The sequence below is a fragment of the Babesia bigemina genome (assembly GCF_000981445.1).
Source record: "Babesia bigemina genome assembly Bbig001, chromosome : V".
In the NCBI taxonomy this organism is placed as follows: domain Eukaryota; phylum Apicomplexa; class Aconoidasida; order Piroplasmida; family Babesiidae; genus Babesia; species Babesia bigemina.
Genome location: NC_027220.1, coordinates 1 through 19,378, shown reverse-complemented (window position 1 = coordinate 19,378; position 19,378 = coordinate 1). Strand labels below are relative to the sequence as shown.

The following is a 19,378-nucleotide window of genomic DNA, read 5'->3' as shown; positions in this document are numbered from 1 at the left end:
CGCCATGCATATCATTTATACCGGGTTCAAGCATATTCAGTAGTATTTTGCAGCGTACGGCCGTTGTATGTTGCCCATGGCGATGCGACAACAACCACAACGCTAAGCGGCTTTATAGCAATGACGCGATTTAGATGATAGACAATGGTACAACGTAGATACATGGCCCATGTGCGTTATTATAACGGTGCTATAGTTAGACGGAACATTGAATCTCCCACTCCGGCTTATCAAGGTGACGTGCGCCGTCTAGGACTGAACTGCATAAGCCTATTGCCGCCACACATGTACTTATATCAGTTTTACGTCATTGTATGACAAATAGATAGTTGCGTGGATCAACTTGTGGGTTGATTAACCCTCACGCATCGCAAACGTTAGCGCTACACACGCTGAAGCAAATACTGTATAAGGGCCTACACATCCGCACAAAAGGCTCTTTGGGATATTCACTGTCATACACAAGATACGAGCAATGCTCGTTGTGGCTATATCGCGTGTAAACCGGTGGGCAAGACGGTTGTTTAGACACGCCAGTTGATCAGGGGTTTTAACATATCGCATTCATGTCTATCACGGAGGGATACATGTTACGAGTCATTTTGAACGTTATACAATAAGTGCAACGGGGGTTAATCGCGAAAAGTAGTTGTTTACAGCCAAGAGGACGAATCATCGACAAATTTATGTTCTGGCATGTTCAAAGAATAACGGTAAAAAGTTTGGGGCAACGCAATCGGCTTGAATAGATGGCGCTGAGTGGTTGGTGCATAGCGCTTGTGGCGTTGTGCCTCCTGGAAACGGGAAAGGGCCAGACAGAAACAGGCGGGCCACCTCCTAATCTGGGATTTCTATTTGAAAGGGAAACTTTGTTGTCACATGACTATACGGGATTCAATGTTCTAATAGATTTGGCCATGGGGAATGGTGCGGGCGAGTTTTTTACTCGCCAGGTCGTTGCAGAGACAAAAACGCATACGCGCTATGTTTATAAAACAAAGCCGAGCTTCTCGGCAACGCGGGTAATTGATGGGGAGCAAACGATATGGGAGTGCGCATATAAGCATGCAGAACAAGTTACTATTGATGAATTCGGTGATTGCCGTCTTATGCAGCTGCAAGTAGACCTGGGTGAAACTCCATTGGAATTAGTCTACTACGAGAAAACAGGCGCATCCTGGACGCAAATCGACAGGGGGAAGTACGTCGCGGAAATGTTTAGCCGCCAAGTACAGGACGAAATAGACATGCTCCCCTCAGCAATCAAGCTCCTCGGAAGCTTTAAAGTCACAAGCATCGGAAACCCCATTAAACCTATCGGGGCTCAAGTTGTGCCGCTGGTAGGGCATGTGATCAAGGCTGTCAAGTGTGGAAGGAGGACATTGTGGGAGTACAGTCCGGAGGCTCGAACATTGTGTATCAGGGTCGATAAGATTACCGCCAGCGGCGTCACGCTCGTCATACTGCACTTCATAGAAACCAACGAAAGGTATAGGGTGGCTTACATGTACGGACAAGGAAACCGAACCATGAAGATGCAAAAATACCGCGAACTGTACAAAGTATTGTCTACCGTTAAGCCGATACGTGTGCCGAACGTAAGGCTGCAGTTCGACGTCACTGTAACAGCCGATGAAGCTGCAAAAAAAGTGAAGTTGGACGACGACGGCTCAGAAGTTGATGACGATGAAGATTCAGACGCATCGCGAATGGGGACGCCGCTCATTAAGATTATTGAAGATGGCGACGTGGAGAACGCGCTCAGTCACGAGCAAGCCACGTTGAAGACATGGACGTGTGAGCAACTGCAAGCTGACAACAGCTTAGTATTGCAACGTGCAGGCGGTGCGGTTTCGTGGGATATGGGAAGTCCACAGGATCAACCTGGTATCTCTATCTCAACAATTCAGCAAGACCTTGGCGATGCCAAGCGGAACGTTGTCACGCCGAGGAGAGGCACCTTTATGACATATCTCGTCGACGGCGAACGGAAGGTGTACATCGCCAAGGATGAATACCCGCATAAAGTTGTCAAAGAGTTCGTCGCCAACGTGGGCGTGCTTACCGTCTTTGCAACACGACTCAACGGGCTGGTTCACCGCAGGTACTTCTTAAGGCGGAAGGGAGTGTGGAGTGAGACTAGCAAAGTAGGGCATTATAACAGCAGAAAGGCCATAGTTCTGAGTAGGGATATAGACATCGAAGAATTGGACACGTCAAACAAAATATTCTACAACAACAAATTCGAAGGGAAGTGGTTGGCGCCATACATCAACATCGGACCGCACGACTCGACCGTAGATATATCGCCAAAATACACATACTCATTCTCACGGGTTATATACAAAAAGCAGGATCTCTGGGTCTTCAACAAGGCTGCCTTCGAAATGGTGACGGACATCAAAATATGGCAACACGGAGATGAAAGAGTGCTCACAATCATCACAGTAAGTGGTCACGACAAACGTCATGAGCGGACGTTTATTATGACAAATGACAAGTGGGATCTTGTGGAGGAAGGGGCATTCGTCACCGCCTACAAAACGCCACTGGTTATAGACGCGGCCAAATCACGACAGAGTGGAATCAACAAAATCACTGCGTGGCCGCTGTTACCCAACCAGGACAACACCATGAGGCCGCTCCTAGGCAACTATATACACACCGTGAAGTACGGGGATCAGGTGTTGTGGAAGCACGAAGGGAAGGATTACATGTGCGACAGCGTGTATAATATCAAGATCAGAGACGTCGTGATTGTCACACTTAAAGTCTTCGACCGATATGGGGACACGTATTACGTCTACTACCTAAATGACGGAACAAACAGCAGATGGGTAGAAATCGACGTGGTACTGCTCGCATTCCTAGTAAGAAACCTGCAAGCAAGTCGCGATTTCGCCGATATACTGAAGAAGTATGAGTTCACTGCAGGCAAGTTTAAAGACTTGATAGTGAAAGGTGCCACCTCACAAATAGTGGAACCAGAGTTGTGAATAATGGTAGGTGCAGGCGAGAATCGGGGGAAACATTAGTTTACCAGGCAATGTGGCAGCCACATAAAGCAACAGTATCAACGCGTCGATGTTGCAATATCTGGTAAGAGCAGCGGCATGTAGAATTTGCCGGCCATGGGGAATGATAACGTCTAACGAGGCGGGAAACACGATGAAAGCCTCGTAGATATTGTTCGAAACATTCTACAGAGATTTAGCCGTTATGACACGTGCGAAGAGCATGACACACGTCGGCGTGACTCTGTATGGCACTGTATATACCGTGTGAGCTAACTCGTTGTAGGTCACTCGCAGAGGTATGCGCTGAGTGGCTCCATAAAACGCCCGCAAACCTGTCTAATTGTGTAACATAGCGAACAGTATATGATGGAACTGTAGACATTACACATGTCTCACATTATGCACTCTAAGTGTACCGCCCTGAGGTGTGTAGCTACATCGTACACGTCTTAGGCAATAGGGCAGTTAAAATACCTTGACGCATCGTGTATGGCTTCTCATGACAATAACAAACGTATAGTTGGTCATCGTGTAGAACACATCAAAGGAAGTTCAGAACTTCGGCGATTATCTCCGCAAGTTTGGATTATTTAGGCATTTCAGCGGTACTGACACTGACACTAATAGTTTTCCCCGCACATGACGCACGTACATTTATACGCCTCTGTAAATTTAATGGCATTGGCAACTGCAAAGACGGTAAACTCGAGGAGTCATGGAGGCAACGTCGGGCGCGTTGACGTGGGTGTTGAGGGTGCGCGAATGAAGCTAAAACAAGGGGAAATCTAGAATTTAAGTTTTTTATTGTTATTTAAAGTAGTATATATATGTATACGTATCGCAATTTAGGGGCTTAGTAGGGCAATAAGGCCATTCCGGGCATAGGGGCTGCTGACTTCAGTGCAGTATCTCATAGCGAGCATGTTTACAGCAACTTAAGTATATCTGGAAGTCTCATGTGGCGGATATTGTCTACATTCGTGTGCCAGATATGGTTTAACGTGCGCCACGTCACATTGTTGGCATAGGTGCGTAGCAACTACAGCTGCAAAAGGCAGCGAAGTTTGGAATGGGAGTATAGTTATCGCAGCCTACATATGACTGTTATCTCCGTATGTGCAGAACATTGGAACTAAGTGCAGTTCTAAGTGCAATTACCGAGGGATAAAACATGGGGACAGCAAAGTGTGAGGAGCAAAAAAACAAATCACTGCTTCCAAGTGTTGCAGCTTTTTTGAAGGGACATAGTCTCATGCAGCCGCTTCAGGTCTGCCTGTTAGGTTCCTCGTTTGCCATGCAGAGATTTGGATACAGTCCCGATGCCGTTTCAACGTTTGTCGGAACGTGCCACACGGCAATGGAAATCTTCTATCTCTTTTCGGCTCTGAGCACATTTGGAATACTTACAGCGCTTAGGAGTATATGGAAACTGCACGCTGACGAATATGCGGCATATGGGTGTGTTTGCTCTGCATGGGTTATTGTTATTGTCAACGTATTCCTGCTCAAGGCATTCGCTCTAGGAAAGAGTAATGAAACTATTGCTTTATACTTCTGGATGCTAATTGCTGCCAACTGTGTTGCAGGTATTGACGATATGTTCATGTTTACAGTTGCTTCCGATGACGTTTCGTCATACGATCTAGGTGCATCGTTCACCGGCATTGTAGTCGGTCTTTTCCACTGGTGCGCCCTTATAACGCTGAAGAAACGAAATATGGATGTAAACTATTGGCTTATATTTTACCAACTAGTGGCGATATTGTCGCTTTCTCTAGGTACTGCAGTAGTTTGGACATGGTACACCTTTAAAGGAGGGTTGCTAGACAAAATCAAGAAGAAGGGTAAGTCTCAAGCTGCTTCTAAAGGCTCAGAGAACATCAAAGAGGATCAAACTTTTTTGCAGGCTTACTGGGCGACGTTCGCCATGACTTTGATGAGCTCTATAGGCTACGGGTTTATATACGTCATATATCCTCTTATATCGCCGTTTGAAATGGTGGAATTCGAGCACCAGCATCCAATACAAACTGCTTGCCTGGTCATACACGCTGTCTCCGGGATCTTAGTTTGGATTCTAGACAAGCATTGCAACTTGGGCAAAAAGTGGGTAGGGCCTCTCGCATATTACCATTTCATATGGCTTCTTGCCATCCCATTTTTTGGTATTGGAATAATGTATATACGCATCATGCATTATCCTAAATCACTTATCGCAAGAGGCGTGCGCATGAAACCCGTGCTCGTAGGGTTTCTCACGGTGATATACTACTTCTCGGGGCGTTTCTTCATTGGAGCTGCATGTGCAGCCATCGATGGAAACGCTAAAGTAGCTGATGCTAAAGCGTCTAATGCCTCACAATCTGATTGTGAAAACACGAATTCCGGAGCATCTGATTCTGCAGGTTCATCTGGCATTTCTCAGGCTGGCTCAAGTTCAGAATCAGCCGAAACTTCTAAAAAATCCGACCACGCTTCAACAATATCTAGCATGAACCTGGCGCTTAATCTGCTGGTCCTCAACATTGTCAAGTACATATCGGAAGCCTACATTGAGCATTTCAGAGAATCAAGGGAAGAGTTCGAATATGGTGAGCCGTGGCCAACGGAAGGCATGGGAGAGCGCGAAGCATTCTTCTACTGGCTTAAGGAGGGCGCTGTCCTGGGATTCAAGAATTTCAGAAAACTGGCCGTTCAGAATATCAAAGCAAAACTCGCACCGTATATTCAAACATAACGGGTAATGCAACCTATTACACGCTGCACATGGTGCGCGGGGAAGATTTGCTCGTAATTCAGTTCTTGAGCATTTTTAAATGGCTTCGCTTTTCACGATTTGAACGTAGCCACTTCATCGCACCACTCATTTTAAACGTTAACGTAGGTTCGCGAAACGCGATCTGCTAATTTTTAATATTAGTTTTACAATGGTGGAACGTGGTGCTTATTATTCAGCCTTGCGTAAGATGGGTATATGTGAGATAATTGCAAGAGGTTTAATCTCGTGGCTGTAAATATGTGGTTTACGTGGCTGTTTAGTGGGATTTGGATATCCATAAGCCAGTCATTGCATATGCACTGTTTCCGTCTTATATTGGTGCGCTTTCTGTCAAACTTGGTGATGTGGAGTCATGTTACTGTACTTCTAGCATAACACACGAAATAAATGTCGGAGCACATTAATTTTTTATACCTTCAACCGCATACGAGCCAATGCGGCATACTATGGCAGTTTCTGCACAAGGCAGGTTCTGTAAATACGCTTTTTGATAACAACATTTGCACCTATGGTAACCTGCATCTACAAAGCACAGCACATATGCTACTCTGGACCACAAACAACGTGGATTGTGTTAAGGTTACAACTTTAAGATATTTGTAGAACAAACATCTTCACTGCCCGAACACTAAGTGGAAATCATCCACTGCCAGCTTAATCTATAGCCCACTATTGTCTACAAGAGATGTGGACAGGAGCTATTTCAATGTTTCATGGTTCGCAGTGAGATAAACATTGGCAAGAAGTTCTCAAGGTTCTTATAACGCGGCATAGTCATCGGTTAAGCGCGCGAACATTTGACGCTTGTCGATATTGTCAGCTCTTCTAGCGTGTTACCCGTCACGTATCAGTATCGTGAGGTCAATCATATCGTATCCATGTGAAGAGTTTGTCGCGACGTAAAATCACGTTGTGGTATGATGCGATGAAGCGCATCACGGAAGGAAGGTGCAGCCCTTGTGGGAGGTTAAGTTAAGTGTAAGTCCACGCTCATCCGAGGGAGTATGGAACGAAATATAAGTTCAAAATGAAATTAAAGTGCCTAAAATGTGCCACGTGCTTCTAATTTCGCCCAGGCAATGAGGAGCTCTCGTTTCGTTAGCATACAGTACCATAGCAGCACGTGTAACTGTTCGCAACGCATCAGCTGCTGTCTGATAGTTACATAGAAGCTAAGGCTGCTTGAATGTTTTAATGACGTAACAAAATATACTCATAGTCGAGAAAATGATGGCTTGGATGAGCTTCCCAACCGTATGTTTGCACAATATTGGTATCCCAAAACAATCGGATACAAACATGCACCAACACTCACTGCAACTTCTTTCATCGATCCCCAAGCACACAACGTATCCAATATGTCTACGGTACACACCAGAGCACGGAATCCCAATTTCATCGATACAACGACACCTTAATGTGCTTTGGTCCAGATTAGCTGGCATGTACTTCGGTTTAAAGTCCGCAATATCGGCTTCTTCTAATATTGAATTACTACGGGAACCCTGTATCCACTTAATGTAGACTACGCAGTGCTCAAACTTCGAGACAATTTGGCCCGTGCAACTGCCGTGTGTAGACAAGAGTCTTACACGCGTAAACCGGATGTAACAGACTACAATAAATCACGACTACATTAAACATATGCTAATAACTACTAACAACAGGCATCCGGATACAACTGTGTAATATACCAGGTATATGTGCTACACCAACAGTAGCACGCGTGCGGAGCGGCACGGACACATTCGTTGAAAAAGCGCATTCCCACGTCACTGAGTATTATATTTTAATAAATATCGCTATTTTGAATACGTCAGTCTTGTAATAGCATTTGTAGGTACGTTGAACTCTCAGGATTTAGTGGAAGGAAGCATTCTATACACATTATCCGGCATGTTCGTAATCCTTCTCTATTTAAGTGCACATATGTTGCGGCGTACAACATTGTGTGATGTATACTGTGTTGTTAATACCGTTCATGCATTAGTAAATCCATTGTAGTTGTTGGCTATCTTCGTATAGGTTTACGGCAATGGCGTCGAACACCTTCAAGCTCGTCGAAGAGGACTTCAAGTGCTACTATGACCTCAAGCCCGGGATACGCTTCATCGACATGATGCCCGTTATGGGTGACGCCCGCAAGTTACGTGAGACCGTAAAGTTCATGGCTGCCGGCATCAGGGAGAGGCACCCAGAAGGCGTCGACTACATAGCAGCCATGGAGCTTCTCGGTGTGCCCTTTGGAGCGCCTCTAGCGTACGAGCTTGGTTGCGGGCTGGTGGTCATCCGCAAACCGGGCAAGCTGCCGGGGCCAGTGTACACCACGCACTCGAAGAAGGTATACGACGAAACCGACCTGCACCTTCAGAAGGACGCTTTTCCAGAGGGCGCAAGGGTAATCCTGGTTGACGACCTAATATACAACGGAGGTACCCTGGCGGCTGCATGCAGGCTTTTGCAGATGGGCGGAGCCAAGATTCTGGAATGCGACGTCATCGTCGATCTCCCATTTCTTAACGGCAGGGAAACCATTCAAAAGGAGTTCCCCGGCGTGAACGTGTACGGTGTCATGGAGTTTTCTCCACCAAAGAATTTTGAATAAATAAAGGCGCATCTTCTGGCCAAAATCGCCAGCTGGCACCATCTATTCATGACATCCCGCAGACGAGGTCGCTGGGGAAACAATATCGGAATGACGAAAAGGTTTATTTTTTGAATGCGTTGTGAAGTCAGCATTCCCATAGTTGTTGACAGGGGGCAGCACTTTTTGGTGCGCCTTCTGAATGGATTAAATTTGGTCACGGATTTATGCTTCGGCGTCCTTTGACCAATTTTGTCTTAATGTTTTAGTTTTACTCCACTACATTAATGTGTTTGATGTTTGTATAAATGCAGTCGAAGAAGTTAGCAGAGCGAATGAAGAGCATGCTGAGTGTTGTTTAGGAACTGTAAAGTGCCAACACGATATTCATGCTTCGGGTAACCTGCTATATTACTTTTGTATCACCTGCATCTGGTATTTGTGCAAGACTACGATACATTCCACTCGTAAAGGGCGAGGTGAGAGGTTGGTGGTGGCGCCTTGTCGATCCAGTAATAACCGAATTCCTTCAGTCCAGGGATCTGACATCGGTCTAATAGAAATCTGATGACGAGGCGCAGAACGAAGACGGCAATAAGTATGACCACTTGGTAATTCCAAGCTACCCATCGTGCTTCCTTGCACAATCCACATGCCCTTGTGAACAGTTTTGGATCACATCTTCAACAGCTCCTTTAACAGCGATGAACAGCACTGAACAGTTTGCCAATACTTTGAAAATTGGGGCTCGCGAATTCAATGCTGCACCTCCAATATAACCCGGAGTGACTATGTGTCTTAGTTAACTCAGGGCACATGGCTAGTGAGGGTGTAATGGTAATGCGTTGTTGGCCATACATGGCAGGGGTGAAGAACATTGTTCCACATTTCACCATCAGCATACAGCACCACCTCATGTGGTGAATCTATGTTGCAAAACGATGGAGACGTCTACCCAATGGCACTAGCAAGGCTGATCTATGCTTGGAACCGAGGTCATTCCCAAAGACTTTTGCTCGGAAAGTTTCGGAGGATGTAAACCTGTACATTAATTGATTCGAGGTGTATGCGATTGTCAGTACAAATATTCAACGTGATATGAATGCTCCTGTACGGCCGAGTGCGTTACACGTTACTCACCCAGTAGACGCATTAGGCCATCTAGCCGATTACACTTGTCACTTAAGTGCACTACCTATATCGTAGCACTTATTATATTCATTCTCTTTTACATAAACGTTACATTTAACTGCAATGTTAACACCGAACCACAAATTTTGACATTAACTTTCAAGTCGCATTCCTGTACACTGGGCGAACTATTGAGTTGTGTCCTGCACAACGTGTTTCTTTCAGTTCTGATATTATCTCCAAATAGCATGTCTTCTCTGCCCAAGCTAAAGATCACGACATGAGACGCACGCTTACTTTCTCAACCCAGCCCATGAAGCTCTAAGCTATGTGGCCAAAGCCGGTGACACCTCTTAACACGTCCTTTGCAATCCAGTTACATTCGATGTAGCATTACATAGCACGGATAATTGTGGATTGAGCGTAAATAATGACCATACAATGTCGTAAAGATATGCTTTGGCAGAGGCTGCATATTGTGACTGGCCACCTATAAGATATTTAGTTACCATTAGTGGAGACATTGACGTGGTTTAAAACGAGTCATATATTATGCATTGTTGCGTAATATAGACGTTGCCGATTTTTTAAGTTGTGGTCATATGTGCAATTGGAGATGTCGCATCTTCTTATCTTTGGCATGATAAATTTCTCCGGATGTCTCATGAGCCTTTCTTACATACAACACTACTAAACAACATTGCCATCTCTTATGCATCCTATAAACAGTTATGGAAACACTAGATTAAGCTGCGGAAATCGGGAACACGATTAAGAGGTTTCAATCGACAGCGATGCTACCAGCCAGCATCGATGAGTTTATGTGTCGCAGGCATGAACACCTTATCTGATCAGTATGTAACTATGCAGCCTCGCATGTACGGGTAGGTGTTTTCGACGTGTATCTCAACGACGTGCCACGTGTGTTATGTCGGCAACCCCGTGACCTCACTAGTGAAACGCGCATCGGCGTTTGAGGCAGACGTATTCCCCGTCAAAGCGTACAAATCCCATAGTTCGTGCGTGTTGCGGATTTCAGACATAATTGGCACATGTTGGGTAGGAGGTGGATGCTTGGTTGTAAGAAACGCGGCTCCAGGAAACTACAAGCCAACGTTGATGTAGTGCTGTGTAGACTCATCATGGTAAAAAACGTATAAATCACTCGGAATGGTAGCAATTGAATCCTTATGTGGTGTTGGAATTACCCCGCGACCATCCGTTGTATTCCCTACGGTAATACAGTATTCCTTAGAGTTATCTGTCACATAAGCCATGTGTGGCGCATTTACTACCGTGGCGTTCTTGATCGTAACAATGCACCAGCAATGTGTGCTACACCTAAGCTATGAACAGGCCTACAAAGTGGCCCTAGCCAAACGTGACCACAGCGCAGTACACCAGTAAGAGCATATACATTACATTGAACCGTGCGTAACAACATGCATATGTGAATGCGTGTATTATTGAACAACAAATTGACTAAGTACGTCTTCGTCAAAGTAGTCGATGTCGTAGAGCGAGGGCATTTTCGTGCCGTCCGTGAGTAACGCCTTGACATCGATGACGTGAGACCTACTGGAGCGCGTGAGGTGAGATCGTATGCGCAGCACGTCCAAGCGGTACAGCATTGTGTTGGCGAAGATGAGGAATGCGAGAGACCAGAGTGCGACGATAGTGAAGATGAATGGCTCCCGGACTCTGTAGAGGAAGTCGTCCATGGAGGTCATGAGGGTTGCGATAGGATTGCCGTTAACAATGTCCTGCAGCTTGGCGATAACATCTGAACATTGGAGTGGCGGCGGCGATCCCACCTCCGGCGGCGTGAAGCCGTGAGTGTAGAGGAGGGGCAGGGCAGTGGAACATGAGTGGAGCGATGAACACTTGCCGCTGCCAAGATGTTTTTGCAAATCATAGTGCAATTTTTGAAGTGACTCCCGCAGCCTTTCCGGCAGGTAAACAGTCCAGCTAAGGTAGGTGTGGGCGAAGCTCTGGGAGTACAGGGCGTAGGCCCGGTACGTGATGGGCGAGCAGTGTTGAGGGCAGTTGGAAGAGTCACTGCCGCAACCAACCAGTGTGGACAGAGTGCGGGGATGGTCATGCTTGGAGCCTTGTATGGTGAATAGAGACTCATGACCCCCGATGCCTTTGACGGCTTCAAGGTCGGGGAGACCAAGGTGGTCCCAGTCGGGGCAGTCGGCATGTGGAGTGAAGAGTGCTGTGCCCAGTTGAAGCAATCTTCCATCAAACGCATCATGAAGTGAATTACCAAAATGGTGGAAGTACGACACAAGCTCCCCGGTGGTGCGCGGCGTCCGCCTGGTGATGCAGTTGAGGTAAGACGACAGTGTCAGCAGGGGGTCACTACCGCCGCAACTGGGAGTGAGTATATTGGAAAGGGTGATGCCATTTTCCGATTTCTCAGGCAAATCACCTCTCTTGAATCCCATCCTGATGCGGCTCTTGAGGCACAGGTTGCAAGGGTCGAAGAGGTGAGTCTCGAAGGTGGAGTCCCAGCCGTCAGTCAGGAACGCCTGGAGGGGGGAGTTGGAAGCAGTGATGTCACTGCCGTACTTACAATCTTGCCAACCACCATGTGACTTGCCTCTCTTACACTGCGCCTTCAGGAACTGCAACTGGTGGTGGCAGGCGTAGACGTAGTCACGCAGCTGGCAGAGGAGGCAGGCAGGGTCGGTGGAATATTCATATTGAGGCGCTTTACTGTAATTGTCATTTTTGTACGCAGTATGCGGATCATGGAAACCTTGAATGCCCATAAGCACAATAATACTGTACTGACAGCTGAGCCTCAGGGCCTGAGTAACTTCATTACCAACTATGCATTTTGGAACCGCAGCCAACTCCATAGTTTCAATATCACTGGACAATGATTTTGTTTGTTTGGCATAATTCCCTACCAGATCTGAAATATATTTTTCCAATGTGTCGTAGACTGCGGAGTGCCGGAGCCCTGCCAGCCAGTATAGCATCTCACGCACTGTTCTGGGCAGAACGTCAGTATGCAGAAAACGTGAATGTGAATCATTTGGCATGTGTGGCATCTCATCAGCGCGCCCGGGTTTTGAAACACCCCTTTGCGATAACATCCAAGGTGGTGTACAAGCCATATCGTCTTGGGTGACCGATGGAGGGTCGCCGGGAAATAGAGTGATTGAGTCAGGAGGTTTGTGGAGCTCTGAGTAAAACGGCGTGCGCGTATGAAAAGGGTTTTTCGGTACCGCCGGCACGGGCGGCGGGCGCTTTTTTGGTAGGATGTCCGTTAGTGGCACATCATGTTTAACAACAGCGGGCTCGTATATGTCAACGGAACGCTTATATTGCATATGATCAGGCACCGGGGTTGCATCCAGTGTCAAGGGTGCCGGGAACAAGTCGGTATCATCATTGGTGCTGTTTTTCAGTGCTTCACCACTGACATTCAAAACTATTTCGGAAGGATCAATTTCGAGTGCTTGAGACAGTAACGGAGCTTCTACAGTTGTGCGTGATCCAGACGCGCTTTTACGATGCTGATGATTATCATTTAACACAATACCCTGAGGAATTGCACGGAACATCTGAAGTATAGGTTTGCTTGGCGGCGGCGGATCGTGCCACTGAGGCGCCTTATGTTTCATGGAGTAGCCAATCGGGACGTCAATATTGCTAGATATGGGAGGAAACGTAGATCTAGGAATTCCTTTGGAGCTAGGCGTTGCCTTTCCATCAAGTTTCACTGCCTCCATACCCGGATGAATTGGTATAACTGTACCGAGTGCATCGCGTTTTGTGTTCCTTTCATTCATCTCAGAAATCAGTCGATCAGCATGGGGGTACGTAGGCTGTTCGGCATGTTGCTTTAGAATTTCAGTTTCAATTTCAATTCCCTGGTGCAATGCTCGAAGATGTCGGTCATTGGTCTCCTGACGTTTGCGTTGTTCGTCCTGTTTCGTACGCTCTTGTTCTTCCGCTATTTTAATTTTTTCCAACACATCAGGCGTCAGGTAGTGGCTGGATGTTGTGGTTGGCATTGGCATCGTAGAATTTGTATGACAGATTGACCTGCCAATGTGCATAGACGAGTAATTAGAACACGTACTAGCATTCACCTTATTAGGATCAGCGTTCTGTCGAATTCTTGTTTTTCGAAGCATATTTTCTTGAACTGCTTTCCGTAATGCTTCCTCCTGTACACCTTGCCTTATTGTATGTAGATTCGAATTCACTGATTGTATTAGGCTTTTCATTTTTTCCTCATCGATTGTCCGTTTTGCTTGTTGTTCTAGCCCATAAGCATTCCAACGCTTTTTACGCTCTGCATCTAGATCCTTTTTAGGATTCCCAGGCTCTTTCTTTGGTCCACCACTCCCTACTCCAGCTGCACCGCCATTAGAACCAGGATCTGGGGCAGAGGACGTAGTAGTATCAGTGTCTCCACCTGACTGCCGACCTTTATCACTTGTTTGACCAGCGACAGAAGAACCCGCCTTATCAGCCGGTTTCCGACCACTACCGGTACCTCGATCACCAGGTGACGAAGAGTCTGGACTTTGAACATTTGAAGGCTGAGTGGATTTAGGATTTGTAGACAAGACAGTCTGTGGACTTTGAGGAACACTGTGTGGTGAACTTTGATCCGAATCACCTGCCGGACCAGGGTGCGCAGTGGGTTCAGGAATACTGGGCAAAGACGGTGCAAGTGAAGTCCCTTGTGTGACTTGACGTGTTCGCTGATCAATTGGTTTTGCTGGTGAAGCTCGAGTGTCTGCATTTTGAGTGGGGCCCCGACTCCCTGGACCATTAGGCCCTGGTGCTCGTGGTTCTCCCTTAGGTCCTGCCGGGGCCGCATCTCCTTTAGCACCGCCATCTAGTGCTGAGGCGGAAGACGCTGCATCCGGTGCTATTTCAGACTTTATTTCACTCTGGCCATTATTATGATTTGCATTTGCGTCAGTTTGGGTTGAGACAGGTTCGGAAACTGGAGTTTTAGCGACAGGCGATGGTTGTGGCCCAGGAGGCCCTGACGGTCTCCCAACTCCGGGTGGACCGGGCTGTTGAGAACTTTGAACTTGACGGGGATGACTGCTTGCAGCAACAGATGGGCCTGCGCCTCTTGCATTTTCTCCTGCTCTACCAGTCAGGACCATATGATACACCTGCTTTTGTTGCCCTCCGGAACCTTGATCGACGGATGTGCTTGGAACGTGAGAACTGGAGGCCTGGGGTGAGGTTATGGGAGGGGGATGGGGAGGACGCGGAGCTGGGGAACACGGCTCGCCATCTAAAAGTTGTTTGAGCTTTGCCAAACCGCCATCATTACTAACGAGCATTTCAAGCACGCTCCTCCACTTAGGTGGCAAAGTTTCCCATGCGCTTCCAAACGTTCCGTAGCCTGTGTTGCCAAATGTGAAACCGCAAGGGAATATGTATTTGTTTGCAAATGGCTGAAGATGGGTCAACCAAGTGCTGCGATCTTTTGGGTAGTGTATACTGATTTGCTTAACATTACTCCGCACTGTTTGCAAATTATCTCTGAACCACTGCGCCGTTCTGATTGCAAAATTTGACTGGTTAACTGATGTAACAGACGGCGCCTGTCCAGTGTAGGAGAAGGCATCATCCTTAAAAAAAGTGTTAAATTTGTTATACAGCTTTGAACAATGTTCTTTCAATTCCCCCCAATTGATACAACTTTTCGGCGGTTTTAATCCCTTTTCTAATGCATTTTTCAGCTCACCGCCATCGAGTTCATATTTATCGTCAACCACAACCTGGCAGAACGTTCTCACCAAGCGAAGCACATTCGCGGTGTTAACCTGGTGAGTACCGGCACCAGACAACACTGAAATCAAGAACGTGTCGCGAAAATCGTTTTGCACACCTCTCGCCTTCTTCAAAATCTTTTCAAGCTCTGAAATCATATTTTCGCCAAACTTATATCCATAGTTAGGATAATCATAACCGCATGTTACTTCATCGTGACCGAAGCCCCCGGGAATAACGTCGATATCAGCCGATCCTAAACTTCTGAGATATTTCTGCAGGGCACCTCCAGACGCGGGGTATGTACCCCACCAAGTACGCCGCGTACTCTCCCACCCAACATACAAGTACCTCCACTTCCCTCCTCCCACTGCTTCGAACTTATAATCCACATTGTACCATAAGAAATACAGTGCAGCTAGTAACTTGGGCATACACTCAAAAATCGCATCAATGACATTTTTCGCGCTCTTAGATCCATAATCTCCCGCACTTGCATGAGTGACTAATTTATTATAGAACGTCGATACGTTTTTGAGGAATGCGGAAAAGGGGGCAGGCAATTGCGACCCTAGGGTAGTAGTGCTATAATAAGGACTCATACGGGTGGCCAGCTCTACGGCCACCTTGCCTTGCATAGCTGTGTCTCCTTTGAACCATTCCAAGAACTGGAAGCATGCCTTGAGGTTATTCAGTGGAATGCCATGCCCCGACATTGTGCCTCAACCAATTACGCACTAACGAGCTAGGCACGAGGCAAGGCATCAATAGCGCTGAGATCTCTGAACTAGTGAACACTCCGATGTTATTAAAGTTCGAAGATAATGCCCTTGTGGCACTTTTTAAGTAACATGTCGATTACTAAACAACGTATCAATGGCATTCAATCATGCCAACTAGGAAGTTTTCAATCCGTTGAAAACATTGATGTGGCTATTTAATACGTCCCCGTGTACAACACATGTTGACAAATATGAGCGATCATTGTGAAATAGGTACGAAGTGAACCACTGACTGACAGCTATACGCATCATTCTAAGAAAATAACACACAGCAACGGGAAATCCATGAAACATCACGTATATCTAAGACAGACCACTCACCTACCTGAGAAGCGATGGTGGCCTTTTAGGAACACGGTAATACCGTATCCCGACTGACATGAACGGCTGGATGATAGGGAGGAGCACGGCATACTACATGAGGGTTCCAGGTGGCAGGTTGGATGCCTATCCTCATCCCGCATTGTTACGCCGCGAAGCCATCTCACATCGGCGTATGCAGCCATTTAAAAACGGCATCCAACCGACCGCCCGCAACACGACAGCTGCGCGTCTTGCACCACGGATATACCAGTGAAATAAATGCATGTGAATTTTATTTTTGCCTTGACATGCGCATCAACAGACATCTCAATCGTGTTGTATCGACTCCATCCGGGATATACCACGCCACCTCACCGCCGTCTCTAATAGCCGAGCTGTTGTTAAGTTACCACGCTCCTAGACAGTCTACTGTGGGGCTGTGTGGGGTTGTCATGTTGGTGATGTCTACAGTGCGGCCCACTGACGCCACGTTTCCATACCGCCGCGCTGCTGTCACGCCGGAATAGTTATATTTGGAGTTCAACACATATCTACGAATCGAATAAGTACCACTCCATACCATACAGCTAGAAGACGGATGACTGAAAGCCTCAACTTATGATACCTATTAATTACTAGCGCATATGATAAACAATGATGCTTCGCAAACTACTGAACGTATCGGAATACACCACCACATATAGAAAGCAATTTACAACTCACTATCCCAAACAACAATCGCTTCAATGGGTTGACTACATTAGACACTGGGTTAGGAGGTACGTTAGGCGGCGGGAGGTTAGTTAGTTGGACTGATGTGTTATTGATAGGCTGCACAATCATGAGACAATACATGCCGTAGAGCTGAAACGATATACCGATTGACTAGTGTACCTTCGAGCAGCGACTAACTCTATACTCCAGGTGCGGCACTGTGCCAGGATTTCGACGCTGTCCGACAACCTCTGCAAGCCGTTTCACAATGTTGTTCATAACGTTTAAAGATCTCTGTCGTCTTGAACCGCATCAGAAGAGCCGTCCTTATGCCATGTCATTTTACGATTGTCAACGTTTCAGAGTACTCTTCCGGAAGACTCTGAGAATCCTAATAAAAACATTATACATAATCTCTGCACCTCCGCTGGCAACTTATTAGGTTATCGTTTGCCTGGGACCTACGACGGTTCCGGGTTTGTGTACGGCAACGCCTCCCGCCTGTGCGATGCCATCCTGGCATTCTTGTATGCCGTGTTCAGTGATGTCCATGATAACCAGCCGTACGTTGCTGGTAGAAGTGTGTTGTATGATGATGTGATTGTGGAGATAAAATCCCAACTATGGCGTGGCCACAAGGGGTTTCATCACGTCATCCCCAAGGTGGCCACTGGCCTCCAGAGGTACAACTCCGCTGTCAAGGCTTCTAACGAGAAAGTCAAGAAGCCGATTGAGACCGTGTTGGGTTACGTGAAACCAGATGGTGAGTTGTGTAGTGGTATACAAGCTTTGCAGATATCGGAAACATCTACGTCCACTCAAGATGAGAGAACTGTCGAGTCCGCTGCCTCTCTGGTGGAGGACTGCAAAGAGTTTGCCCGGGTCTTCTCTAAGAGCTTGACGGCGGCAACCAATGCCATAGATGACCTGAACCCCAAGCTGAAACGGAAGCTTGAGAATGCCAGGAGAAGCTTTTTCAACCACGTCGACTGGCTGAGCAGGTGGTCGAAGAAGGGGGAGAAAAAGCGGTTGGACAAGATGATACAGAAAATCAAGAGTAGGCTTAAACAGCTTGCAAATGCAGTCAAGGACAAAATTAAACAAGAAGTGCATACGGTTGTCGAGTTGTTGAAGGACCGTGTCAGTGACATTAAAATGAAGTTGGAAGGTATTACTGCCAGTTTGGAGAAATATGTAAAGGAACTCGGGCAGTGGATGGGCGAGGCAAAAAAGTATATTCAAGACGTGAAAAAGTTTGTTGATGACATCATGAAGCAGCTTGATGGAGAGCATAGAAAGGCGATTGACGAGGCCGTCGCGGACATTGATAGTGAGCTTGGCAAGAAAGTTGGGGAGTTGAATAAGTGGATTAAGGATGCGGAGGCAGCCGTCAATGTGGCAAAGCAGAAGGCGGAAAATGTATTCAAGAGGTTGGATAAGGATAGCGGTACGACGATTGGTCAAGGGATTGACAAAATTACAACGGCTAACGAAAAAGTCAGGCAAGTTGACACTCAGCTGGAACTTGTCCACAAGGATTTGGGAGATTGGAAAACTGCGGCGCAGGGTGTGATCAGCAAAGCTGCTGGGAAGGCCGGAGAGGTGAGTGATAAGTTGGATCCCAATAAAAAAGATGCGGGCCATCCAATTGGCAAGAACCTTGAGAATATTGAGACCGCTGGAAAAGCAATTAATGTAGCAAATGAGAGTCTCCGGGAACAAGCAGAAAAGTTGAAAGAGTGGATCACCGAAGCTGATGATTTGCGCCAAAAGGCACAGGACAAAGCCCAGGAAGTGTACGATAACCTGAAAGTTCATGAGCAACTGAGTGAGAAAATCAGAGATATTCAGACAGCTAATGAGGAAATCAAGAATGTTAATAATGGGCTGAATAGTGTTGAGAAAAATCTGGAGGATTGGAATAAGGAGGCTGGGAAAGTGATTCAGGAGGTGGTTGATAGGGTGAAGGAAGTGCATAAGAAGTTGAATCACGGAGATGATCAACAGCTGATTAGTCAAGGCATCAAGCAGATTAAAGAAGCTAAAGATAAGGTTGATGCAGTTTCCAGGCATTTGAACACTGCTAACGATGATCTTAAGAAATGGAGAGAGGCTGCCGAAATTGTCCTTGACTTAGCGGTGAAGAGGGCAGAGAATGTTCATAAAGCATTGGATCCTACAAAAGACAAGTCTACGCTGGGTGATCAAATTCATTCGATCGATACTGCTAGACAGGGCCTTGTTGATGCAAACATGGAGCTTGAAATACAAGTGAAGAGTCTTAACAAGTGGATTCAAGATGCCG

General features: G+C 46.6%; 5 protein-coding genes across 5 annotated transcripts; 4 read left to right on the top strand and 1 right to left on the bottom strand.

Moving 5' to 3' along the window:
* Positions 1-749: 749 nt before the first annotated feature.
* Positions 750-2,996, top strand: BBBOND_0404030 (hypothetical protein; the record flags this gene model as incomplete). The annotated part of the gene is made up of 1 exon (XM_012914647.1): positions 750-2,996. The coding sequence occupies one exon, from the start codon at positions 750-752 to the stop codon at positions 2,994-2,996; it is 2,247 nt and encodes a 748-aa protein (XP_012770101.1).
* A 1,192-nt stretch (positions 2,997-4,188) lies between these two features.
* BBBOND_0404020 (hypothetical protein) lies at positions 4,189-5,754 on the top strand (the record flags this gene model as incomplete). The annotated part of the gene is made up of 1 exon (XM_012914646.1): positions 4,189-5,754. One exon carries the CDS (start codon positions 4,189-4,191, stop codon positions 5,752-5,754), a length of 1,566 nt encoding a protein of 521 aa, XP_012770100.1.
* Positions 5,755-7,831: 2,077 nt separating this feature from the next.
* Positions 7,832-8,401, top strand: BBBOND_0404010 (-Adenine phosphoribosyltransfer; the record flags this gene model as incomplete). The annotated part of the gene is made up of 1 exon (XM_012914645.1): positions 7,832-8,401. The coding sequence occupies one exon, from the start codon at positions 7,832-7,834 to the stop codon at positions 8,399-8,401; it is 570 nt and encodes a 189-aa protein (XP_012770099.1).
* A 2,573-nt stretch (positions 8,402-10,974) lies between these two features.
* BBBOND_0404000 (hypothetical protein) lies at positions 10,975-15,990 on the bottom strand (the record flags this gene model as incomplete). Its single annotated transcript, XM_012914644.1, has 1 exon — positions 10,975-15,990. The coding sequence occupies one exon, from the start codon at positions 15,988-15,990 to the stop codon at positions 10,975-10,977; it is 5,016 nt and encodes a 1,671-aa protein (XP_012770098.1).
* Positions 15,991-17,341: 1,351 nt separating this feature from the next.
* Positions 17,342-19,378, top strand: BBBOND_0403990 (hypothetical protein, conserved; the record flags this gene model as incomplete). Its single annotated transcript, XM_012914643.1, has 2 exons — positions 17,342-17,409; positions 17,439-19,378. Coding segments are annotated over 2 exons (2,008 nt in total), but the record flags the coding sequence as incomplete, so codon positions are not given.